The 27,346-nt window shown below is 44.7% G+C and overlaps 1 protein-coding gene across 4 annotated transcripts; it reads right to left on the bottom strand.

Annotated features, from left to right (window-relative positions):
- Pka-R2 (cAMP-dependent protein kinase type II regulatory subunit) lies at nt 1–26,512 on the bottom strand. 4 transcript variants are annotated; one of them, XM_033378555.1, is made up of 10 exons: nt 26,358–26,512; nt 24,286–24,532; nt 8,437–8,663; nt 3,922–4,100; nt 3,647–3,747; nt 2,823–2,918; nt 2,550–2,697; nt 2,413–2,488; nt 2,168–2,353; nt 1–1,158 (listed from the first exon to the last, which is right to left on the bottom strand). In XM_033378555.1, exons 3-10 carry the CDS (start codon nt 8,648–8,650, stop codon nt 1,028–1,030), a joined length of 1,131 nt encoding a protein of 376 aa, XP_033234446.1. In that variant the 5' UTR covers nt 8,651–8,663; nt 24,286–24,532; nt 26,358–26,512; the 3' UTR covers nt 1–1,027. The 4 variants fall into 4 exon arrangements, with proteins under 4 accessions (XP_033234446.1, XP_033234445.1, XP_015039593.1 ...); XM_033378554.1 differs by lacking the exon at nt 26,358–26,512 and having other exon boundaries at nt 24,286–24,746; XM_015184107.2 differs by lacking the exons at nt 1–1,158; nt 26,358–26,512 and adding an exon at nt 1,544–1,779 and having other exon boundaries at nt 24,286–24,745.
- Between the last annotated feature and the right edge of the window lie 834 nt (nt 26,513–27,346).

Consider the following 27,346-nt stretch of genomic DNA (forward strand, 5'->3'; position numbering starts at 1 on the left):
TGCGTTTTTCCGTTCAGTTGATTGGGAGTTTTACTCAGTTCCTCTATATTTTGCTTCTCTCGGGGTCTGAAACACTCAGCTGCTCGACGTATAGACTAGTACATACATTGATTGATTTTTCAAAGTTAAATAAGTTAGATTGTACTATGCAGTACATATATGTGTTTAGCATTTATACTCTTTCGATCTGCTGATATAAACTTGTTGCTTGATGTGTGTGTGTTCAATTTGCTCTTATAGTTGATATATATTTGCTTTTCGCTTATCAATTAGTTAGCAGCCAAGGAAAGAATATGTGCGCTATGACTAAATAATGTATAAATCAATGGATAACAAATAAAAATATATGAATAAACAAAACTTAAATAAGTAGATTTAACAGTAGATTGCTTCCGTAGAACAGCCGCCAATCGTTTGCTAATGCTGTCCTCTCTTGTGGTGGCTTGAATCCGAGCCCGTTTAACGCTCAATTGAATACAAATTACATTACAAATTACAATTGCTAAATACTCGTACATACAATACAATTCTTAACTTGTTTGATATCTCATTTCATAATCTTGAAACATTGCAAAGCATCTCAACATGATCAACATCGTATCCATCATCATCATCATCATCATCATCATCATCATCATCATTGACTTGTATCTTTATCTTTATCTTTAGCATATTATTATAGATTAATTTCAATTATCAATTAAATATTCACGATTAAGATTTAATGATTTTTGTGTCCTTGCGTGTGGGTGTTTGTTTGGTATTTGTGCTTTGTTTGTGGTTTGTTGATTGGTTTTTCTTGCTTGTTTCTTGTCTGTTCCTGTGGTGTGTTGTGGAGTGGTATTGCTCATATTTGTTTTCAATTGAAATCCTAATTAAAATCCTAAGAAGCCTGCAATTGTTGTTCTTCGTAGGTTTTGTTGTTGTTGTTGTTGCTGTTGCTGTTGCTATTGTTGTTGTTTTAGTCGTAGCTATAGTTGGTAATGGTGGCTGGTTGTTTGATTGCATTATTGGTGGTTCAGACTTTTTATCGTGTATCGGTGATATTGTTTTTGCTACCAAATATCTTCACCAGCTGTGACTCGTAGTCATCAATGTTGCGCTTCATGATGTCCATGCACGGTCCCAGCAAACGCTCGAATGCCCTGACATCCAGGACTAAATGCAAATGGTAAAAAAGATGGACACATTAGTTAGAGATTGTCGGATCATGGCACAATGGGTAAACACTTAGAGCATGCTGGAGGGGGGGGGCTGAGGAGGTATTAGTGAGAGTGCTTAATTTTGAACGTGTTAAAACAGAACCCGTTCCAAATCGGATATCGTGTACCCTTCAACACCACAGGCCCCTTCTATCTATACTCGTATATCCGTCTCTTACCGATCCGATAATCATTTGGGATCTGTTTCAGCATCGGACACTGACATGATGCCCTTGTGCTCTGTATGGAAAAGTGCGTTGGGTTGGGTGGTGCGGTGTGGTGTGGATAAATCAAGCGAAATGCGCGTGTTTGTGTGCGTTTGAAATGAAAACGATTCGATATCAACTGAACTGGGAAATTTTTAATAATTCTTGTAAATCGATAAGCTAGACAATAAATTTGGATTAAGATTACTCTTCACTGAACTGAACTGAACTGAGCCCAACGAAGCCAATCGTTTATAGATTGGTGTTGCGGCGGGCCATTTCGGTGAACATCTGCTCATAGATCACAATATTACGCTTGAGCACGTCGGTGAGGAAGCCCATGATGCGTTCAAAGGCCTCCGTGTCAAGGACTGGACGGAGATTTCAGATTAAATTAAAACATAATATAATGATGGTGCACTAAAAGCAGTCTACGCTACGGTCAAGGCTACAGGTAAAACTACTGCCTAATTGAGCTGCAGATTGTCAAAGTAGTCCCGCAGATCCTCTTCCAGGTAGCGATAGTCGCTAATGCCACGCTGGAGCAACCGATTGCAGTTGCCCATGAGGCGCTCAAAGCAAACTACATCCAAAGCTACGAAACACACACACACACGCACAACACGGGCATAAGGCGAGGCGATTTCGACAGGAAAACAAAGAACAAACAAACGAAAGCATTAACGATTAGCCAAGGCAGGATGAGGAGTAGCTGGGGGATCAACTTTAAGCGGCGTCCGTGCACGCGGCAACACTCACATGCAAGCCGGACATGGCCACCCGTGGCGTAAACGGAAGCGGCACGTGGCCGATGTGTCACCAGCGCCAGTTCACCAAAGTACTGGCCCTTGCCCAGCTGCGATATCTCCACCTCGGCATCGTCTTGATCCATGCGCACGGACACGGTGCCCTCCTCAATGAAGTACATGCCGTCGGCAGCGTCACCTAAGGAGTGGAAAAGAGTGCATGAGAAAAGCCAATGCAGCCGACACCATAATTCATACCCTGCTTGATGATCCGTTCGCCGGATTCGAAGCTCTTTGTGATCAATGCATCAGCCAGATTCATGCGTTCATAGTTCTGCGGACACCACAATGGTTATACGTGTATCTGTTCGAAGGAATGCCTCTCAAACACTCACCTGCAAGGCCTTGAGCATGGGCACGTTGTTCAACAACTCCTCATACATTTTTCGCTTCTTGAAGGCGGACTTCAGGAGAATGCGTCGGAAGGTCTGACGGTCCATGGCCCAGAGCAGACCATTGGTTTCCGCCTGCACGGTGGCCGCTCTAAAAAATGTAAATCAATATTAAAATAATCTAAAGATAGACACACGTATTAGCACATTATAAATGTCGTCCAGACAGCGAGGAAAATTTACCATAATCAGAGGTACAAACAGACAACCACGTACCTGGGCATATTGTAGAGCAGCGCTAATTCGCCGAAAAGTCCAGTGTGATTATAGGTGTTAATGTGCTTGTCATTAATATAGACTTTGTAGATGCCCCTGCGGAGATATAGTAACGGGTTGAGGGGCAAAAATTCATTTGAATTTAATGCAATTTATTATTTCTACGTCTCTGTCTCTGTCTCTGGCTGTGTGCGTGTGCGTGTGCGTCTGTGTGTGACTAAGTACTCATCAATATGCAAATGCCTATTAATGGCATATCCATATCGAACGCCGATTCAAATTGCAATTCAAATAGAAATTAATTAAGTGTGTATGATAGCTGGCTTAGAGGGCGGGAAATTGGGGGAAATAGTGGGAGTCTCGTACATTTTCATTCTACGAACGCTTCATTTCAGCGTAAATGAAACTCATTTGATAGGTTTAAATTTATAGATATATCATCTAACATCTATTGCCAAACTATTTAGCTATTTCTCGAAGCCTTCACAAGAGTAAAATATATCTCACAGATGGCTAGTATTTATCTTTCCGTATAGCTAAAGTATTGCAATCTTTCTCAGAATATGTTGTTTCTATGGTATTCAAGCATGTATATCGAATCTCTACAATTCCCTCTTCTGATTCAAGTATCTTTAAAATTACTTTCTGTATAAACACAGCCCACATCCATAGAGGATTGCTTGGGGGATTTTGTGATTACATTTATCTCTGTTTAACTTTAGTCCTGAATTAAATATGATGACTGCCACACACACATACATCATTGATGAGGATAGATGGGAAATTTGTTCGGTTCGGTTCGGTTTTTGTTTTGTTTTACTTACGATTCAATAACATAAAAGTTATCGCCATCGTCGCCCTGGCGTATGATATAATCGCCCGGCTGAACCTTCCTCTCGAACATCGCATCCAGGACTTGGTTCATCTGAAAGACAGGAAGGACGCACAAGCAAGTTGGCTGTTAGTGAGAGGCAGACAGAGTGGGTCTGTGGGTGGCATAATCCCCACGCAAAGGGAAACCGCAGGCAGACACTTATTCGGGTTAAGCATCCGTGGCTCTGCGCGGGGGATTATGATTTATGTGCGGCAGTCGACGAACCTGTTCCTTTTCGAGCGAACGGAAGAGGAGAACATTTTTCACCGACTCCACCAGACGGGAACGCTGTTCATCTGTTTTTGGGAATATGGCAGTGGCTCCCTCATCATCATCATCCGCCTCCGGATCGTAGGCCTCGGCGAAGACTGATTTGCGGCGTGAGTTTTGCATAACTGGTGGCTCTGTAAAATTCAATTCAGAAATAATCCCATATTAGTCGACTAAACAGCATCAAAGTTCAATCAATCCCATGATAATGGCTGCCCCAATTAGTGGCAAAGATAGACAGCCTCTCAATGGGCCAAATGGGCATGGACATGGACTTGGACATGGAATGTGCTGCTCCAGCTCCAGTTGGGTCCATAATTAAAATTTCAAATGAAACTGGCAGTGGCTGTGGGGAAGACCTCACATTTCACAGAGCAAACATCAGATTCGGAAAAGGTATTTGGTTGCTTGTGCCAGTGCCAGTTCCAGGAATTCTAATTGCACTCATTGTGTTTCGTATTTCATGGCCACAGAGGGACAGAAAACTGCATAAATGCTGGATAGACCTCTACTATCTGGGGATTTCCAGGCAAACAAGAATTCTTGTCAAACATTCAGTTGCAGTCGCAGCTCTCTCTCCCTTTTCTTAGAAGGGCCAGAGCCAGAGCCAGCTGGCGACTAGGCCAAACTGCTGTCAAGTAATTATATATACATAAGAGTACTCGGACTCGTACTCGTACTCGTACATATAGTATGAATGCGATCTGTAGAGCCGCAGCAGCAACACAGCACAACACAACACCAAAAGTGTCTCTGTCCGCTTGGGGCTTGTTTTTGTTGAGTTTTTTTTTGTTTTGTCGGTGAACCAAATTGGGGATATTGCCATTGCTTACCAGCCAATAAATTGCCAGACACCTGAGTAGACATTTTCAATTGCAGTTTTGTTGCTTGGGGCTGTGCGTGTCTCTGAATTTAGATACGATTTCAAATCACTTGTAACGACGAGACGAGTCAGTCAGTCACACAGAAACAGAAACCAGTTAGGCATGAACACGTTTAAATATTGTATAACTATGATATAAAAAAAAGGTAACAAAAAATATATACATCTATCTACGTATCTATCTGTATATACACATATTGTTTGAGGTACATATAGGCACATAATGTGTGTGTGCAGCTTGCGGGCCCAAGGTGACTGTTTTCAGAGCAGTAGATGCACGGTGTGTTCTACTATTTTAGCTTTCCCGTCACACGCGGCGAATGCGTAATAAATATTTATGCACTTGAATGTTTCGGCGACGGCGACGACGACGACGGAGGCGGAGGCGGTTGAGCCTTCAACAAGTCAGTCACTGCGCTCTCGAGTCTCTCTGTCTCTTGATTCGATTTCAGTTACAGATTTCCACTGACTGCCATCCTTTAGCTCTTCAGCGTCAATCCGGTTGTCGTTCTTGATCTCGTTCTCGGTCTCGTTCTCGTTCTTGTGTCAAGTTGCCAACTGGAGTGTCGGTTTAATGATGCAATTACACAGACAGACACGCACAGAGTGCGAGCGACTGAGCCACAAAAATTGTACGGGTAAACCAGGAATGACGGAGTGCTGGTGGGTAAGGGGCTAGAGCAGGAGGAGACGGAAACCATGAGTGGCGTCTTGTCTGTCAGGATTGTGCGGGCATCAGGCATCAGACATCAAGCACCAAGACAATTGCAGAGCTCTGACAGTCAGGCAACACTCTTCGGTTGGACATCACTTCAGTCCATAGTTGTGGATGTTTTAGGAATTTTGATTTGATTTAATGCTCAACAATTTTGTGGTTGGACTAAGGACAGGGTAGAAAAGAGCCCACTTCTTCCATTGCTTCCAGATTCATTCTTTCAGAATCGAGCCCGAGAATGCAAAAACAAAATGAATGCAAGGTTTGCTGGGATTGAAGGATTGAAAAGGTGTTTTGCTGTTTGTTGGTGGAAGTGGAATAAATCCATCCTTTATAAAGTTCTCTTTTTAATCTGCCCGAACGCACACACGCGCAAACTTTAAATATAATTAGATAATGGAAGCACTGATGAAAGTACTTCAATTACGTAAGTTTCCCATCAACCACACACCCCATTTCCGCACACCAACACACACACACACACACACTTGTTGGGCAAGTTGGAGGAATTTAATTAAGAATGGAAAGTAAAAAAGAGACGGGTTGCATTAATTTCATTAGTCAAATGAGAGGACACCCGACCGACCGACCGAACGACAGCGACAACTCTGGAAGGACAGCAACAGGCACAAGGACAAGAACAAGGACGAGTACGAGTACGAGAACTCAAACTCAAACGATGACAGCATTCATCTGACGGTATAACCGAATGAATGTCCAACGGTACTACCAACGGTGCTGAATGACAGTTGTTCGGAGTGTGTATGGTGCTATCCTGTTGACGTTTGCCGAGTGACTGATGGACAGCGGCAGTGCCGTTTGTGGCACAAGAGCCGCAGCATCGGTGCCACCTCTGGAGCCGCCACTGAAGCCACTGTGTGGCATGATGACAGGCAAACGGGCCGTCAAACCAAAGCGGAAATAGTGCCTGCAAGTAGGCAACACAGAGCACGCCACTCAAGTGGTTTCCTCCCCCCTTTCATCTATTTATACATATTTCTATGTCCATATCTATGGAACTGCCTCCTCTGTCCTGTCCTTCTCTGTTTTGTCGTTTCGGAATATAAATAGCAGCCGCAGCCACAGCCACACTCTTTGTCTTGATTAACATGGGCATTTTCTCTCTCTGGCTTTTCATATGGCAAACATACAGATTAATATTAAGCGCAACAGGAGGTCCACTCCAGAGAGCGAGAGACAGAGAGGCACAGCAATTTCCGTTTAGGTTTTGGCCAGAGATACGTATATACCCAGGGACCTTCCACAAAACGCTGCTGGCATGTCAATAATGTTGAAATGAATGCCCCCCCCTCCGTCACCCCCCGTAAACCGTCACCCCTTACCCTTCCAACCAGGGGTATGTCATGCGCCCTGTGCGCCCAATGAAGCGTGGTTTGAGGCCCCTGGCTGAGCTGTTCATCAGTATGCCTCAATGGTCGCGCTCAGGCTCCAGAACCCCCACTCCCAGAAGCTTATCCCAGGCTCCTGTCTATGGTGGAGTCCCTTTGGTGCTGGTGCTGGTGCTGCTCCACCTGTAGTGAGTGTTAATAAAATGTTGCATGGTCCGAGCTCATGGTCTCACCTCTCAGGCACACCTTTCCTGGCAGTACACACACACACAAAGACACACCTCTGCTGCCTTTATTGGGGGCACATTTGTTTGGGTCTCCCCCGCCGTCTTTAAAGCTACGAAATTTAAACAAAAAGCTTGATCCCCAAATAGACATCAAAGCGTAAAAATACAGACACAAATCGATATAGAGCGCTCCAGCAGGGGAAGCGGAAAATAGATTACGGATGCAAGGGACCGCAGGGAGGAGGCAGGGGCAGGTAACGGCATAGCCATTGAAATCTATTTGCGTGTCAATTTCGCTCCAGTTGAGGCAGAGCTCGTAGAGATATTGAGGGCTTCAGTGAGCACGAGAAGAGCCCTTGGCCTGGGCCACGGGCACGTCGACGGTTTAATAGTGAGACGAAAGCAACCCCCTCCCCCCCAACTCCTCCTGCGAACCCGGAGCGAGCTCCAATGGAATATCAAAACTAGGATACGTATACACACGTACACACGTATGTGTAGCCATATATGTATATGCATGTATATCTGTGGAATGAGAGCTGCATCCATGCTGTTGGCTCTGCTCTTTAGGGGCGGCGGCTGTGTGCGCAATTAATAGATTTTTAATGGCAGGAACAGCAGCCGCCATTGCCACTTCTGCCACTCCTGCCCTGTCTGCCACTGCCACCTCCCCTCGATCCACTTGACATCCCATCCTCGTGATGGTGCTGCTGCTGCTATCCCTCGAGGGCTGCGTGTTTGATTAACCGGAAGATAAACACGCAAAAGGAAGCTGTGAACAAAAGCCTCTGAGAGAGAGAGAGGCAGAGACAGGAACAAATTGAACTCTGCCAAAGCATCATTATTTAATTTGTTTTCAAGATAAACCATACGGGCTACAGTGGTGGCCAAAGATTTATGACCAGATGAGGTTGCGCCTAATTATCCGTACACCGAACACGTGCTGAACCATCAAGAGATACAAGATACACGGCACCAAAGTTTACACTGAACGGAGACGAAAAAACTTTTACATTTCTTGTGATGCCGAAGAAAAAGAACCCATAAATCATGTTCCTAATATGAAAAAATTATTGTCGGAGTTGGTCAGGGTTTTATTCGCATTTTCCTGGGGGGTGATTTTTGCAAAACATCGACTGAAACTGACTTTGCTGACGTCAGCCAACAAATTGCATGACGGAGAAATGGAAACTAAAAATAAACCTAGAAAGAATGTTGCACGCCCCCCCCCATGGAATGCCGACGCACACGCAAAGAAATGGATGACAGGACACGCCATCGAAGGGCCCCACTCACCTTCTCCATCCTGGGAGTTGAGGCTCTGCTGATCATCCTGACTGTGATCCTGGTTGACTGGGGCCGGACGATTGGCCTGCAGCTTGTTGAAATAGTCGGCGGCATAGTCGATCACATCCGGGGGCTGCTCCACCAGATACGCAATGGAGAACTGCAAGAGGACCTCCTTCAGCTCCTCGGGCACCTGGATACGCCGACTCGAATCGCTCGACATATTTGTGTTGTCTCTGTGGGAGCGAGAGCACAAGAAATACAATTAATGTTTGTAATTTATAAGATTCGGTTTATATAGATTCGGTTTCTGTTCGGTGGAAGGCCGAGCACTCCCCCCAACTACAGTAAATGCTGAGCAGGGCTTTTCGGTAATCCATCGTGTGTGGAGCGATGATTACAATATGCCCAGAGATTGTGGTCACTCCACTCTGCCCCTTCTCCTGCCACCTGCCGCCTGCCATCTGCCACCTGCAAAGACAACGCCAACGAACTGCAATCAAACACCCCCCGAAAATACGTGGAGGCTATCCGGGCGCGGGGGGTAAGGTCAACCCGTTGATGTCTGTCGGCCATTTAGATGGAAATTGCCCCCCAGCCGTGGGCCCTGTGCACCTCTGCTCCCCATCACTGCCCCCCACACCATCCACATACAACAGACATCAGCCATTGCCCATCATCGCCCCATAGCCACCTTCGCTCCACGTCAGCTCGTGATTCAACATTGCACAATTTCAGATTTTGGTCTTGTTCGTCGTTCGTCGAAAAGCGACAGACGTGAGATTCATGTTAAATTTTTGTCGCTGCACGGGGCCCCTCAAAAAAACAAGTTGCAACCACTATAATTTACGAGTAATTCACTTTTATTCTGTGTTTTTTTTTGTTCTTTTTTGGTATAGAAATTCGAATTCGCTTGGTTTCCCAGTAAATGAGTGGCTGGAGGGGGGTGCCAAAGGGTACACGGGGTCATTGCTGGAGCCCCATACAGAGCAGATATGGATATCACCTGCACACCTAAACACACGTAAATATGAACGTGTGGAGTTGTAACACATCTGAATCATTCCCTGTTCTCCCTGCTCACTGTGCCTCTCGTGGGCCGTCCGTTACTCTTGCCGTTTGCCTATGCTCTCGCTGTACTCGCTCTCGCGAGAGCGTGTGTACAGAGAATCTCGCTGAAAGCGAGCGAGTGAGTGGGAAATATCTGTCCCGGAGAATATTTGGCATAGAGAAAAGGGAAACAAAAGAATATGAATGAAAACCCGACAATGAGTAGTCCAAAACCCAACCAATCCCTCATTAGAGGTATTCTCAATCCATCTATCATATCCCATATCCCATAATGGTAATTTAAATCCCTAAATGGTTTATTTTATGAATTTTTTTGGCCAGCTTAAAGCTAATCTTCTAGGAAAATATATATTTGTTGTTAGCATTGGCCAAAAGATGGCACAAAATCACAGAATTAATATTCCGGTGCCTTTTTGTTATTCATTTTTCACTTAGAACTTAATTTCTCGAAGAAACAGCATAAATATTTATAAGTTTCCTGCAAGTATGCGTAATTATGTAAATTGCGTATTGAGCCCTGGCCCCCAGGGGGCACTGGGGTTCGATCTCCCCTCCTACACGACTGTCGGTTCCACCTCAACAATTGGCCGCAAACATTTTATTTGTCGTAATTTGTAAACTAATTTCTGCCGCGGAGAGCAGTGGTTCTTTCGTGGCTGCGGAAAGGATGGGTGTACGGCTCCGGGATATTGTTACATTGTTGTTGTGTGCAAAGTTTTTCAATTAACTTCATTAATATTCAACTTTGGGCCACAGCCCAAGGCCTGGCGGAATAAATAAATATTTAAAACTAATATAAAGCTCTGGCAGGTCTTCCTGGCTCTCTGGCACCGTATCGGTGGCCGTAAAAAGCGGTTCGGTTGCCTCTTTTTGCTCTGTGCCACTCTGCCACTGCCTCTGATTGGTCACCGGTCGAGTAGTCATAGCTCTGGGCATTGTCTGGCTGCCATTTAGACGTGCAATTAGAGTGGGTCAAGGTGGTTCACTCAACGCAATGCTCGGCAATGCAACGCAACGCAAACGCCACTGCACAAACGGCTATAAATAGTCGCCTTGCCTCTCAAGTAATGAGAGTCTGGTCTGTCTGAATGCCCCCCTCTACGCCCCTGCTTCCCGTCAAGGACGGGAAAGAAAAAGCTCAAGAAAGAAAATGTGGAAAAAAGTGTAAAAAATGATGGGGGGAAAAAATGTAAGAAAAAGTTCAACCAAACCATTTTCATTTCCTCACAATTTCCGCAGCAGCCGGAGAGCCCGGAGCCAGCGGAGGTACCGGTGCACCATCTATAGATGTAAAGGACACTTAAAGGATATGCATATATATATCTACATAGAGAACTCTCTCTGTGTGGCAGGTTTCCTTTGGTGATTGCAGATATATCTGTGTATCTGCATTCCCGAAGAGAGTTCTCCTCAGAAGTTCTGCTTTAAGGATGCACACACGGCAATATCTACTTTTGAAAAGAGCAGAGTGTATATAATATATTTGTATTAGATATGGAACTGCAGGAACTTGGAATTCATTTGAAAATATTTTGCAGTAACTGCAGCCGTCTGTTTCCGCTAGAATTTTCCCCAACATTCCCTTGTCTCCATTTCCTAATGAAAATTCCTGGGTGCGAGTGTAATTTGGTTTCAGTTTCGGTCCGGGCTTCCCATCCACGCATCGTGGCCATAACCTACTATTATGCCAGCCATTATCATCATCGTCATGATCATCATCAGCAGCCGTGCAACGCATTCATGGGATTAAACCCAACTAATTTCTGGCCTCCCTCCCTGCCGCCACCAGCGAAAAGCTCACCGCAGCAGAGCCCCAGACTGGAGCCTGCCAAGGACTGCCATCAAAATGATTATGGCTTCATCGGTGGCTCGGTGGGTGGCTCGGTGCTGGCATATATGACTCCCATTTTAATGTCATTTTTAGTGCAGCTCTGCAGGTGGCCCGCCCGACCGACGGGTCGCCCATCACGTACAGCACCACCCACGGTGCACAGAACATTCTTTAGGGCAAGTTATTTGCTTGGAAACTTTGGAATTTCATATCCATACCGATTCAGTATTCCCAGAACTAATTGTCAATGGAAACCGCCCCACAAACTCCCTATAAATGTAAGCTTTTGGCTCTATCTGTAGTATCTGTATCTCTGCTGGCATATCAAATGACAAAAGCATCTTTGGAGGCACAGAACCCGGCAACCTTGAGAGATATGACCATATGACACGGCCAGAATGAAGGACCAACTGCTGTTGTTGTTTGGAGATGGAGCGGGGGGGGGCTATCAAATTACGTCAACAGTTCTGAAATGGGGAAATGGGACACCTGTGCGGTACCAACAAAAAATGACTTCATTAAGGAAGGGCACGGCACTGTGAACTCGAAATTCAACAGTTGGTAGACCTTAAACAAGCGCTTTTACTTGTACTTGAAGCGACCTAATTATTATGTATGCCCCATGTCCATACTATGGGGGGGGTTGGGTTGGTCATTGTCATAGCCACAGAGAGGCCCTACACACACACACACACACAATCGAACCTCACTTGACCTCCCACACAGCACACAGCACATCCCTCCCTCCCTCTAACTATTCTATTGAAATGGGGTTAAGTGCCAGAACAGAACAGAACAGAACTCTGCATGGGAAAAAGATTTCCAAGAAATAATGGTTGAGAAATAAATAACGAGACAAGGCCAGGACCGGGACCGAGACCGGGACCTGGAACTGGGCCCAAGTGCAGTGCCATTGTGGTTGTCCCTGTTGCGGTTGCTGTTGTTTCCATCTCTGCCCCTGAAAAAGTGTCCCACCACACACACAAACACACACACACACACACACACACATATGTATGTTTGCATGCATATTGGTTATGATATGCAAAGTGTTTATACGCACAAGAGCGGCCAGCATACAAAGCGAGCAAATAAAAATCCAATTATGATGCAATTCCCGCACAAAGCACTCCCCCCCCTTGCCCCTTGCACCACTCCACTCTTCACAAAAGCAAAATGAAACTGTGAGAGCAAATTGTATCTGTGGCATTGATTAAAGTATCTACAGAATTGCATTAATGGCACTATGCCGGCGGCTTCTTTCGCGATTTTTCAATAATTTCTCTTTGTATCTTTTTCTAACTAACTTTTGGCATAAATTTCAACCCTCCTTCTAGGCCGCTCTCCGTCTTCGTTGCCACAAAGCCCTGACGAGAATACCAGCCAGAAAGGCATTACTAAACCGACTGAGGGGCGCTACCGCATAACGCGGTAAATCTCTTCCTTTCTCTCTCGCTCTTCGCCTGTCGGTAACGCAGTAGAACCTTCCTTTTGCGCTCTACCTCTTATTCCTTCTCCCTCTTTAATGTCCTCTCTCTCTTCCTTATCGGTTAATCTTTAATATCTTGTTGGGTGGAAAATACTCGTCATATCACCGTGAATATTTTTAGAAACCCCTCAATCTTTCATTTATTATCAGTTAAAGAGCAGCCCCTAGTTTTTTTTACGCTTCCGAGACCTCCAGTTCTCAGTTTCAACTCAATCTCCGACCATTCTCTTCTCAGTTCATATTTTGCTCATACATTTCGCTCTTCTCTCAAGCAATTTTTAGTTTCCAACATATCCCTGGTGTCGTGTCTGGGCTGTCCATATTCTTACATCTTTCTTGACATTTTCAAATTCGAAACTTCCATCTGGCAGCGGGATCTCTCCTGAAATGTGGCTCCCTTCCGGTCAATGCATCATGACGGGGCGGAGAGGGCACAGGGCACTTAATATTCGTTGACATTTCAGTTCCTGTCTGCGCCACCCAGAACCCGCCAGCCCATCAGCCCACCAGCCCCCCACTGGGGAGTCGTGGGGGGGCGGGGGCGTTATATGCTACGAAGGATATGTTCATATATGTATGGATGTGTCTGCTTATTGTGACAACAAAATATCGCATCCACATCAAAGCAATTTCAAGGCATACTTCAGGGCGCCGCCGGCACTTGAGCTCAAAATGCGCCACATGATGAGGCAAAGAGCAGCGACAGCGACAGAGAGAGAGCAAGGTTCGGGACTTTTGGGTCGTTTCCTATAAATGCCAGTTATATGAACAGCACATACATACACAGTCCCGCGAGTCTTTGAGGCAAATTTCACTTCGTCACGCAACTTTAATGGCACAAATTCTCAGTAGTTTCTGTACCACAGGCCCTTTCGCGGGGGTTAGGTGTTGTTGGCTCTAGTAAAAAGGTTATCAACTGCCTGCCTGCCTGGGTATTGATTTATTAACGCTCAGCGGAACACATGTCGTATGCGTAATAAGAGGCACGGCGTCAAGGAAGGGGCCACGGATGCGGCATGTGCCGACTCACACATATTCCAAATGCCCTTTGTTATAAAGTACATATGGATGGAGGTTCGTGAATGGAAATGGAACGCTTAAAGCTGTCAAAAGGAATTTAACAGCCCCCGGCCCCGCGAACGCCTGAAAGGAAGAAATTCTCAAGGGAAAATGCCACATGTACAACGCCTTTTGGTTTTCAATTTTAAATCAGTTGGCGAGGAGAAGGAGTTGCCTGTAAGACAACGACTTGTCGGTTAACCTTTGACGTCTGGCCCCCCCGCTTTGTCCCGCTCGTTTCTGTCGCCTTTTTGCGGTCTCTCTCCGTCTAGAGCCGATTCAATTACAAATTTAATCTATTGGATTTGAAGGAGACTCGCACATGCCCCGAAACGAAACGAACGCACATGAAAAGTGTGTCTGGCCAGGATACAGGAGGACGTGGGACAATGCTCTCCAGAGAGCACACCAGAGCATCATCTCTGGGGATAAGAGGAGCCTCAGCCGATAAATCATTAACAAATTTCTGTGGTTGCTTGCAATTAAAACCAAGCGAAGGATGAGCGGGGGACAAGAGCCACAGGACTTGGCAAGGTCTAGTCCCAGTGCCGCTGCCAATGCTCATTCATCTCTCAAGCTCTCTGGCCGTCAGACGCTCGTCTCTTAACTGTTGGCTATAAATAGCTAAGGGCCAGCAGATATTCTTCAGGCGAGAACTGGCAGACGCCCACGCACAGTCCCAATAGCAGCGCATCCTACAATTATTATGGCCAGGATGATAAACTGCTGGATGGATGGTTAAATTGTTGTCCATTAGCGTTAAATTAGAGAGCAATTATGTTGCCTCTCTCTCTCGCTCCGATACGGCTACGGCTTTAAAGGTGGAAGCAGCCACCCCCACGGATACATAAAAAGCAAAATGGTGTACAGTGGCAACATCTTCCGAGGAGGGGGTGGTGGGGGGGTGGTTGGGCTTCTTTGTGTACCTCCACTGTCGCTGCTTGTATCTTTGTATCTGTGTATCTGCAGCAATAGCGATTATGTGTTGTAACAAAACGTTTATCTACATTTGTTCGCCCCTTCATACCCCTCCCCCCGGATTCGTGCCATGAAAATGCTTCCATTTGTTGCTGCTGCCAGTGCCTGTCGTTTTCTCCATTTAATTTTAAACCCGATTACCCTCCCCCCCCCTGAACAATCTCCAGGCGAGCCACCTTCGTCGCACATTGCCAAAATTTGTTGCGCGTGGCAGGTTTTAAACGGCGCGTGCTCAAAGGCAAACACAAAAAAAACCAAAGGAAATAAAAATTCCCTCTGCCGCTGAAAAAACAATGCGAAAGAGCGAGCACGAGTATGAGTGAGTTTTTCGGCAATTAACAACATGGCAGTAGAGATAAAAACAACAGAAAAAAAACTATAGCGGCAGTAACGAGAGCGTTACAGTCGGTTTAGCGCATTGATTGCCGGTCGTGCCCAATGGGAAGAAAATAGCCCAAAGGGCCAAAAGCAGCAGCAACAACACCACCAGCGAATGGGGTGAGAGAGAGAGAGAGAGGGAGAGAGCTAGGCAGGTGACAGGCCATTCTGGGAGTACATGTGGCTAACAATTAGGCTAGTGGCTTGATTAGGCTCACACATAAACAGGCTTACGATTTATACTAATCGTACGAATAGACCCAAGTAAATGGTGGGCCCTAAGGTGAGGAGAAATGGCACTGCTGACCAACAGGCAGTGGGATGTATCTGGACGTTGATATGCAATCTAGCGGCCCAATCTAGCAGCCCTCCACTCGCCCCACCGACCGAGGGGCACATTTTTACACCGAAGCCTTCGTAGCGGAACACCTATTTGGTGAGAATTTCTTGTGTCCCATAAAAATAGCTCGAGTCTTAATGGATCGACTTACAGCCGATCCAGAAAGGGCTGCAACTCCGGTGGTGCCTAGTGCCAAGTATAGGACTCTTAATATTCAGCGACGAGGAAGAAGAGGAATCAGTCTCCCCACTTCTTCTGCCATTGTCCGGCCCTTGGAAATCGTCGTCTTCGGATAATGGGGCCGCTTTCCTCACGGACATTTCGGACCTGCCCGAAATCAAGCCAGGGACCTTGTCCAAATTCATCCAAGCCTCCGGAAGGGACTGCCCTTAACCTGCAATACAATGGACCTCCTGTAGGTCCAAGTGAGCCTGGGGGGCGGGGGTTCCTATCTGGCTTATATTTGCCTTTTTCTGTTGGGAAGGTTGAGAATGCAAGGAGATCGAGATCGATCAATAAGATTATCCTCAAACTCCCAATAGTTTGGTTGTTTTCCTTTATAAGCAATTATTCCATTGATCCGTTCAGAGTATAATTTATTGTGTTTGATATACCACCTCCTACTATCCACTGCTCGAGCAAATCTCTTTGAAATGTGCTAAAGTCTCGACTCGTTTGCTTAGCTTCCATTAGCAGTCGATTTGGCCGCAGACAGGACTTAATCGAAGCGTTTATTGATGCGGAAATACCATGAGTTCCATTGCAAGGAGGATTATGGTTCAGTTCTAATGAATTGTAATGACCTTTGCTGGTTACAGCAAGGCAACAGCAAAGGCAAGACCCCACCCCCCAATAGCCCCCTAAACCTGCATGTGAGGGCTGGCAATCGATGCCTGTGGTTTGTGGCATCCGCATAGAAGGTAGCATACATTAAAGGGACTCCCCGCAGGGACAACACCATGCCGAATGCCAATTGCATGAAGATATGTACAATATATGCAAACATGTGGATAAGTAATGCAATTACCCCCCAAAAACCGACTTCAATGAGACTTCAAAACATGTACATATGTATATGGTGGGTACATGTGTACATATATCTAATGAAATACTTGGCTGTATACTGTTTCTTGTTTCTGGATAATTATGCAAAAAGCTGCAATGTTTTGTGCCTTGAACACAAAAAAAAGTGGCAGACAACAACAGCGAAAAAGTGGAAAAGAAGAGGGCCCCGTCCTTTGGTGCCGTCGGTGCCCTTTCGCATGTGGGTTAATGTGCAAAATGTGCTAAACAAATGCAAATTGTGTGCTTCAGTTTTTGGCCTGGCCAACGGACTTGATAAACAGCATGAGGGCCCCGCCATTGTCGCCACCGACAACGACATGGCCAACATTCTGCCATTCACTTGGCATTTATGCAAATTACTTTCTCCAGCCCAAACTGCATTGGAAATCACTTAGCCAGCCCGGTGGAGGACCGACTAACGAGTGCGAAGGACTCATGTCCGTAAGCCCAAGTGGCAGTGGAGCTGCAGGAGCCCCCAAGGCTGCCACTGACGTCGAGTGGAGTGTCCTTTAAACAAGCTTGATTTGCACTACCGATGCGATCAGTGGCCGAAACAAAACGATGGAAAAAAAAACACTATGCCAATCCATCAGGCAATGAGCGGTGGGGGGAGACAACAAGCAGAAGAGAATCGATAAAGGCATTGGGATACCCACTAGAAAAAGAAGGCTCTAATTGGTAATTCGAATGCGATAGACAGCCCCCGAGTCCAGCATACCCTTAGAGCTGTCAGGTCTACGGGTTACAGGGTACGGGAAACGTATGACAGACCAGCCATTCGAAACGGTCGAGTGACATTTGTCGTGCGATAAATAAATGTGAGGCCATTTAGACGACGGCAACACCAGAAACGACAGCAACGACAGCAATGTGTGCTCCAAGTACGAATACGAATACGAAAACGGGTACAAGTAAATGCATATTTAGATATTCAAATTGTTCTAAAAATTCTCGCACTTAAATGCCGAGTACTGTAAATTTATGGGGGCCTCACTCGCGAGGCATGCCCCACACACAGAGCACATTGAAAAATGACTTCAATTAATGGCATAATTAGCATTCATGTCAAACGGAAAGGTTCTTCACCGATTATTCAAATGCCCGAAAAATCCTTAGTGGGAAAATATTTGAAATGATTTTTGATAATTTAATTGGCAACAGATTTGGGGAAAGTTTTTGGCAAATTATCGCATTAAGCAGCTATTAAATTTAATTAATTTGCTGTGGATATATCCCGATGGATAAACGAATAAAATATGTGTACAGATGCAGAAAGAAATCAATGAAAATGAGAAACAATTGGCTAATATAATCTTGAGTGAGAGAGAGAGACAAACTGTTGAAGAACTTTTTTAAACAAAGTTCCATTCGGGAAACGGAAAAGTTTATCGTTCGTTTCGAACCCGCGCGCCACAACAATGGGCCAGAGAAATCGCACACAAATATCCGAGTAAATATGTAAATATATATATGTATATGTATATATGTTGGTGTGTGCATAAAAAAACTGTTTGCCTGCCGCTGTCTCATAAAAGACAACGCCAAATGGGAGCAGAAGCGACATATTATGTTTATTTATGGGTCGCATATGCCATGCATCTGTATCTGCATCTTCATCTGCATCTGTATCGTTGTATGGGAGGTGTGCAACATGTTGCAGGGACCCACAAACTTTCCACCTTTCTCCCGCTGCTGCTGCCTTGGAAAATATTAAATTTACTTGGGCTCTTTGGGAGCCACGAGAAGGTTGGCGGCTGGCTTTATGGCCACATTACACGTGGCAAAATTTGGACAACTTTTTCCGGGTAGAAACCCAGCACTAAGTCCCGACCCCTGAAACTTTTTCATTGCGCAATGAAGTAGAAGTGCGGCAGGAGAGACAGAGGGGGGGAGGGAGACCATAAATCCCGACAAGAGTTGGACTCTTTGAGAATTTAAGACTCACTTTAAGGCACGTTCTGTCGCTCGACAATGAATCAAAGTTCTTGAACCCTTTCGCAAAAAGGGACAACCAGCCAAAAGGACAGATGGGGGGCATACAAAAAAGTTGAGAAAAAGAAAAACACACCCAGGAGGGGGTTATAGAGGGGGCGGAAGCAGACACAACAATAGAAGGAAATCATATAAGAAGCAGAGCCAGGACATGCCACAATAAACTTAAACAAACAAAAATAATTTACTCACAAAAATCGACAAAAAGCATAAAAATAATATTATCAAAGGGATTCACGAAGGATACAGACAAGAGACAGGAGAGAGCAGAGAGCAGAGAGCACAAGTACGCGTGTATGTGCATTGGATTAAATAATAAAAACAGATTTCGCATCTCTGCTGAATAAATACGAGTATTTCGTAATTAAATTGCCTGCAACGCTGCTTGGGGCAGAGTCGAGTCGAGTAGAGTCTCCTCTCAAGCTACCAAGGGAATCAAATTAAGTTTCGGGCCCCAAAAGTCGAGTCGAGCAGGAGCCTTTCACGATGAAGAGCTCTCCACACGACATTTGCTTGGCAAACTTGGCCCAAAGGGACTGCCAGCCGGACAGACAGACAGCCCTTAAAATATCAATTAGGATATAAGAGTGGCCGCCCGTAGTCCATGTGTGTGGGGAAACACACATTCCCTAGCAAAGGTCACTCGAGTGTTGACATTCCCGATGGCTTTCCTATTTACCGCAGAGACGAGAGATCCTCTAGTAGGACATAGAACATCCATAGGACATGCGGGAAACATCAATTTTGTAAATGGCTCAAAGGATAAATTGATCTTTCTCCGAATTAAGCGATGGGCAGAGTCGCTGTTACATCTGGCAACGCTGGCAAGTATTCGTATTACAAGCAGTTCAAGCAGTGCAATTGTAGACGTTACTGTACTTTCTTAAAAGTGAGGTGTTTGCTGTTGGTTTTTTCCCTTCATATTTTGCCCACACACACACAAAAAAAGACTTACCAACTTTGGAAAAGACAAACCATAGGTTAACCTTATAAGTACATATTGTACATATGTACATACATATGTATGTATGAAGCCAAGTGTACGTTGACTCAAAATAGATTACACACTCGCTACGTGGGCTATTAGAAGTAATTTACTCTTATTATGGTGTGTCGGTGAGTGTGTGTGTGTATTTTTGCCCGTGTCCCTGGTTGTGTGTGGGCCGCTCTTTTGACCACACTTCGAATAAGACATGGGCAAACAATAGCAAGGGGACTGGCACCACCCACCACACCATCGCCACCGTCTTCACTCGCCATCGCCTGCGTTTGTGGCTCCAATTGACGTCACGCAGCTGCGACTGCTGCTGCTTGACTTTTGATGTTTGCCTGTGGGCCACACGACAAGCTCAGCCACTGGGCCTTGGGGCAGGAGGAAGGATGGTGGGACGGGACGGGAGAGGGTGAGAATTGTTAAATCGATTAAAGTCAAAGTTTCGTCAGCGATGCGTTGTGCCGGGAGTGTTGGGAGTGCCGGGGGTGCCGGAGTGCGTGTGTGGAGGGAGACGGAATCCAAATCTCAGACACAGATAAAGACACAGCCACAGCAACCACCAGATAAGGTTTCCCTGGCCATTAGTCAGTCCATTATGACACCTCTACATCAACCACAACATCCAAATCCGCATCCCCATTCACTTCTCTCTTACGATCCACTCAGACCCTATCCCCTCGACCCGAAATTGTCCGACTATAAAAAGCAAAGTTTTGCAATCAACAAAAAGTTAAAAGTTGCCATCATACTAGAAAAGTTTTTCTAATTAGTGGAAGCCATTTCCACCATCGCTTGGCTGTAGATTGGTATTGGAAGCGCAGGTGTCACACGGCCAGGTCGGTGGTCGGTGGACGGTGGACGGTGGAAAGGCGTCATCGAATCAAACTGGAGCCCATTTTGCATATATGTATATGATAAGCCAAGACTTTAGATATAACCAAGTCAACAGGCAAATGCGTCAGTCTGCTTATCAGCGCCACTGGAGATTTAAGATTGAGACAGTCACCAGACGATAGAAACCGAAAGAACCGACTCACTGGGTCACTTTTAATGAATCTCTCTCTGGCTCTGTCTGCTGACACACACAAGAAAGATACATTAAAAGATACATACATATGTATGATATATGTAGCGCGTGGGCTGCCTTTTCCATTTTCCATACAAAAGACAAAGAAATTTACGAGCTTCGCACAAAGAAAAAGCCCACCCAAAAATTTGCAAGAAAATCACAATTTACGACTAATAAACTGAGTAGAAATGAAAATGAAAAAGAAAATGAAAATGAAAATGGGTGCAGAATTATTCACTTTTGTCTGGCAAACAGAGGAGCTGTCACCACAGCCACAGCCAAAGCGCCAGAGGGCCACAGCGTCACAGCGCCACAGCGCCACATGGGTCTCAAGGGGTGACATCTCTGGCATATTGACAGTCGACAGACAGTCCCCCACCCCGCCCCCCCTGAAGGCAAACACAGAACTCGAATCGAATGGGATAAATAGCCTGGCTGCCCGTCTGCCTGATGGTATTGTAAGTTAATTGGCTTTGGTTCTCAAACGATATTGACCAGGGCCAGTGCCTGTCCGACACTTAATCTATTTTCGATTCACTGTCAACTCATAATAGGTCGCGCCCTCACGTGCCTTGGGAGCTTATCGCGCCCATCCATACACTATATGGTGGGGAGAAATAAGATAAGTTTCCCACACAGAAAGAGGAAAGGGAAAACTTTTCTCCAAGGCATCAGAGCCAAATATGCGGTTGCCCTTCTTAATTAGTTGGAAAGGATCTTAACCGAAAGCGGCAGCAGCATCAAAACAAACTAAAAGAAAACTTTCCAAGTTTGTTCGTAATCAAATGAGCTCTGAAGACTGCTGTAAACATGGCAAGTAAATCCCATTTGGCATACAAAACGAAACAAGATTGACATTTGAAATCCTGTGAAAAAAGCTTGGATTCCGATGGGGATTCAAAGGTATTGGGATATACAAAATACGAAATAAGGGATTCCCTATGGTGGCCTATGGGCTCTGGACATCTCTGAATATTATGGGATAATCCAGTGGTGCCTGCAGCAATCCTCCCAGCAATTATCCGCTAATAATGTGTCTTATTCTTGGGGGCTGTCTCGCATCGATTTTTCCATGCTAATTGCCACAGCAATTTTTGGGGGTTCAACTGGAGGAAAAGTGGAATTACTTGGAGACCAGGAAAGAGCAAATCTGGAACCTCCACTTGGCGTACATACAATTTATGCGATTTATAGAAAGGAGGAGAACGAGACCATTGTTGAGGGGTGGTTTTTTTTCTTTTTCCTCTGCCGAAGGTCGTTGCTTTTATTGGATGTACTCGCACGAACACACACACATACAATATACAATATACAATATACATACATATATATTGTATATTCAACGTTTCTTTTCATTCGGTTTTTCTTTACATTTGGCCAAACAATTAAATTTTTCACTGTGTGAATATTTCTTTTCATTTCGTTCTCGCTTCGGGCGGGGCCGGGGCTGGTTTTGAGCAAAATTATGATTATTTATTTAGGCCGAAATTTCTTGGCCACTTTGCGATGAAGAAAACGCCAAATTATGCGCCGTAACTTTTTTTGTCGGGGGGCAGGGAGTGCGCCACTGACTCACTTTCGCAAATCAAAAATCGCAAAATACGAACATTTACACATAATTTATCAACATCCGTCAAAAGTTTAGTTGACGTCACGCGGCAGGGTATTATCTCCTGTCCCTGTCCCTGTCCATGTCCCTGTCCCCGTCTCCTGTCTAATTAGACTTAAAAGTTATGCAGCAGCAGCGGCGGTAACGGCACGGAGCTAATTCTTGATGTCATTGGACAGGTGGAAGCCCCAAATTCCAGCCAAAATTCCAGTTCATGTGCAGCGTGTTTTCTGTTTTCTGTTTATTTACGCGATAGATCTGTAATTCTTTTCTGTTCTATTTTTGGTGGTGAAAAATTAATTGCGAATCAGAAACAGAAACAGAAACGGGAAAACAATATGCGCTGGCAATTGCTTGGGCCATAATAAAAAAAAAAAAAAACAAAATAAAAGATGAATGTCATAAAGAATCGTTTCATTCTGTTGCCGGTTCTTTGTCGGCTTTTACCTTTTTTTTTGTTCCATGATGAGTTTTTCACGTGCTCACCCTTGTCAGTGGCAGAGACAGAGAGAAAGAGAGAACGAGAGAGAGGGGGAGGGAGCATTGAAAGAAACATAAAAGGGATACCAACGAAACGGAGCATGTGCCTCCTGTCAATGTGAATGCCTTTAAGCCAGCTTGTAGGAAAAGTTGGAACTTTTTCATTACGGCCCAAGAAGGAAGGAAGCCAAACAAACTAAAATTGTGTTTTTATTTTTAGAGCATTTCCCATTGCATACAAATGGGTGGTCGCTGGGCAAATATTATTGATGAATTTTTATTTTAACAGCTTTGCCCATTGAACTACTGCCCATAATGGAGCCCCTCCTGAAAATGATAGGAAAATCAATCAATAAAGGGAGATATAAGCCCCGTTGTAGAGCCCTCCAACATCGCAGCCAAATGAGGGGGAGAAGCGCCAGGAGCAGTCGCAATGGTAAGCCAGCCCATAAGCTTAACAGGTCCAGGAAACGTGAGGACATGACAGGAATCTGCTGGGACAATGGGAGGGGCCTTCACTCTCGTTCGATGCGGAGAGATCGAGAGCAGAGCACAGGGAATGGGAATGGAAATGGAAGGACAAGCCTCGCCTCCAGGCCATTGAATCGGATACGCATTGAAGTTAGTCCTCCCCAAAAGTTACCCATTTCCCCTACCCCCCATACCCAGCGCTCTGTCTCTTTGGCCCTTCTTTTGACTCTGAATTGAATTTGGCTTAGAAATTGTATGTTTTTTCTGTTGATGGATGCGATGTCTGTCGTTGGGACAGTTCTACAGCTGTTGTAAAAGTTGTTCTGTTCGTGAAAATGCTGAATGTATACAAAATGGAATTAATTACAGCGAAAGCAGCGAAGAAACAGTGTTGGAAAAGTACACAGCAAAAAATAGAGTAAGCTTTGAATCGTATCCTGTTTTTATATCTGTTATACAGTGCCGAAAAGTTAAAGGAACACAAATATAACTGTTATACTTCTTAAGAATACCTCTGTTATACAGGCATATAACTCGTAAATGTTATACACAGCTTAATACATATATGATTATATTTTCTATGCCTTTATCTATTATACAAGTACATCGATCTGTTATACAACTATGTTATTTCGTTTTAGAATTGTCTTTCCTTCTACTCCACGGATCGCCTTCGCTCCTCTACTCCACCTTTCCACCTTGCACCTGAAGCACCACAAGCAGACGGCTCTGCCGTGAGTGCTGCTTTATTTAATTGCTGCTTGCTTTTTCATTTGTATTTGTTTATCAACCAATGCCAACCCTTGAGCAATTGATAAGCGCGTAAAATATTTAATCGCGTACAATGGAGAGAGATAGACAGTGAGAGAGAGAGAAAGGGGGGAGAGGGAGAAAGACAAACCAAGTGAAAAACGGGAACACACAGCAAAAAGCAAGACCGAACGGAACCCCTACCCACACCATTCTTCAACCTTTCCACGGAACCCTCTCACTCGAGTACTGTGCGACGGGGCGGCAGGGCGGAGCACTCACCTGACTTTGTTGCTGGTTTCCCCCACGGAACGAGCGTCGCGTCGCGTCGTACGGAACGGTAACGGATTTTGATGGGCTGCTTGAAACGGCTTCTTTTGGGGCTGCCACTTGCTGATGGATGCTCCTGCTGTTGCTGCTCTTCTGCTCTCTGCTCCCTGCTCTTCGCTCCTCTGCTACTCGGCTGCTCCACTCTTGTCTCAGGGCTTCCTCTTTCTCTCTGGCCTCTTGTTTGCTGCTTTTTTTATGGCTAAAACCAAATTTAATTTGTTACTCTCTCGTTGCGGTTGTTGTCTTTGTTGCTTTTAGTGTTGTTGTTGCTTTTGAGTGGGTGGCAGTGGGTGTGGATAGGCTATTGCTTTGGCAATTCTGGCCGGGAATCGCGTTTTCGAGTTTCGAGATATTGACTTTGATGTACCAACAAAAAGCAACAACAACTGAAATTTGTTATTAGATTTGATTGAAAAATTCGTATTTGCTGGGATTTTAATGCTTCTCTTTTTGTCTACCGTTCCGTTATCGTGTTTGCTAATACTTTTGTTGTTACATACACGTATGTATGTATGTATGTACAGATGCTGGAGGAGGAAAAAAACCACGAGACGAACTCTGTAAATTTAAGTGCTCTCTTTGAGAGCGCTGTAATTAAGTTGATTGGAGTGGTATCGGTGCCCAATGATTTATTTGCTGTGCTGTTGCACGTTCTCTCATTTGTTTATTTGATATGTGTGTTCTTTTTGAACATGTTCTGCCATATAATTGTTTAATTAATTATTTGCCCCATTTCGTGTGTGCGAAATAACTTTTCGCTTAAGTAAACATTTCGAGTACATATATTTATCTTCCTCTCTGGGCATTTTCGTTTTGCTATAGCAATTTTATGTGCACATGTATGTGTGTACTGTTTATTTGCACTTGCCGACTGTGTGGGTGTGGGTGTGGGTTTTTGGCCCGACAACTCCTACACAGGCCAACAAAGACTTGGTTTTCGAGTTTCGGTATCAATTGCGCCGGCTATTGGCAATTTAAGTAGTTGTCGCCCCTGACCCAATTGCGGAGTTGCAATTCGATAGCGATAGCCATCAATAGCAGCAATACACACACTCCTAAGACACACGTTTAAGGTGTATTATAAAAAGGTGAGGCACACTGCCGTTTTTCGGGTCACACGCACTGAGAATATGCTACTTTCGTGAGAGCGCTGCCTCACCCCTGCCCACACTCACACTCACTGCCGTTAATCTTTCACTTTTAATTTCAATTCATTCAATTACGCAAACAGTTAATTAATTAATTTCCATCTACACATTCAACTGCTGCGTGAATGGGTGAATGTGAGTGTGAGTGTGTAAATCTGATTAGAGACCTCACAATGCCAATCAGAGATCATATAGATAGTGTATAGCTGGAGCAATGCATACCACTCCAATCCGAAATATTGCCGACGGCCTGCGTTCAAAACCGGCATTTGAATCATATGCGCACGGGGGCCAAGTCTCCGCAAACCCCACCCCCTCTCCCTGGCCTACTCTTCACACTTAAGCTCGTCATCGGCCGACCCAACAGGCTTGTGGGCTGGGGCCTGGCTAAGCGTGTTTATTGATTGTCTCCCCTCACCGAAACTAAAGCAGGGAAGCCCAACGGGCGGACCTCCTACTCTCCACCCCACCCGAACCAAAAACCTTGCCGTCAACATCCAGCAACAACAGCAACAGCAACGGGGGAGCAGGCCAAAGTGATAGGTAGATTTTTGTATGTATGTATATTATATGTTTCGGTGGTGGAGAGGGGGGGTGCGGGTGGAGTCTGCCGACGACTGCCACCTCCACCTCCACCTTCAGCACCGACCGCCGCCCACCACCACCCCACCCCATTCACTCCTCCTCGTGCATATCGGCCTCGTTTTTTATTACGCGCACGTAGTGTAACTTTTTTTGCCTTCTCTCACATTTTTACATACATTCACTTGCACAATCAGAGTGGGGCAGCGGCAGCGGGGGGGAATGGAACCGTGGGGGAGGCTAAAGTTAATTTTTTGCCACATTTGATATTTCGTGTTGGTTTTCAGTAATTACTTTTTAATTTTTAAACGCACGCAGAACGCATAATCCGATGACCGTAGAATCGACGACGCCACAACGGTCCGCGTAAAGTATTTATTTGGTTGGAGCCCGTGGAGCCAGTTTACCGACCGAACCAAAAGTGCGCCAACCAGTCGAACCAATCGAAATATATGACCCTCAGAAATATACCGAAATATACCGTCTCATTTTCAAAATATACCGTAAATATACTGACGAATTCAAGTTATACTATACATATTCCTCGTTTTTAATATTCCGTCGAATATTACTAGCTATCTAGATCTCTCAGCCCTGCCCACATAATTTTATACGATTGATGATTCTATTTTCTACTCGACAGGCTTATTTTAAATACTTGACTTTGATTATTTTTGAATCAATGTTGGTTCTCAACAACAATAGCCTCTAGTATGATGAAAAACCGACCTTAGCCCACTAAAGCCCCCCCTATTTAAATAGTTCAACTACTTGAGGTAAATGGCGTAAAATATTAACGATTGTAAATTCTTCTTGTAGATTCATGCAATCTTTCATCTGAACTTAAAAAAAAAACAATTATATTTCCACCTGAACTGCGCTAACATCATTAAATTTTCATTGTTTTCGGTGGAAAATTGAGATACCCCCTTGGCTTTTAATAGGTTAATAGTTCTCCGGCAAGGATTGGACACCATATTGCTCAATTTAGAGATTCCGTCGAATATTATTAGCTATATAGAACATTTAGCCATGCCCACATAACTTTATACGATTGCTGAATCAATTTTCTACAAGATTAGATAAATTTTAATCCTTGCTTTTATTGTATTTATTGTAAATAGTTCAACAAAAAAAACAGTCGCTATGTTGCGTGTAAGCCCTAGTATAGGCCTTTGTATACCCTAATAATACCCCAATAATAGTTATTCAATAAAAATCAAGAATAACAATTATAATAATAGTTATTCGATAAAAATCCAGAATAACAAGAAAAAGTCTTC

Source organism: Drosophila pseudoobscura, chromosome 3 (genome assembly GCF_009870125.1).
Source record: "Drosophila pseudoobscura strain MV-25-SWS-2005 chromosome 3, UCI_Dpse_MV25, whole genome shotgun sequence".
Classification (NCBI taxonomy): domain Eukaryota; kingdom Metazoa; phylum Arthropoda; class Insecta; order Diptera; family Drosophilidae; genus Drosophila; species Drosophila pseudoobscura.

Coding starts and splice junctions, on each gene's coding strand:
- Pka-R2 (XM_033378555.1), bottom strand. CDS start 8,650: ATGTCGAGCGATTCGAGTCGGCGTATCCAGGTGCCCGAGGAGCTGAAG. Junction 4,101..8,436: donor CAACTCCCAGGATGGAGAAG/GTGAGTGGGGCC, acceptor TGAATTTTACAG/AGCCACCAGTTATGCAAAAC. Junction 3,748..3,921: donor GTTCGCTCGAAAAGGAACAG/GTTCGTCGACTG, acceptor CCTGTCTTTCAG/ATGAACCAAGTCCTGGATGC.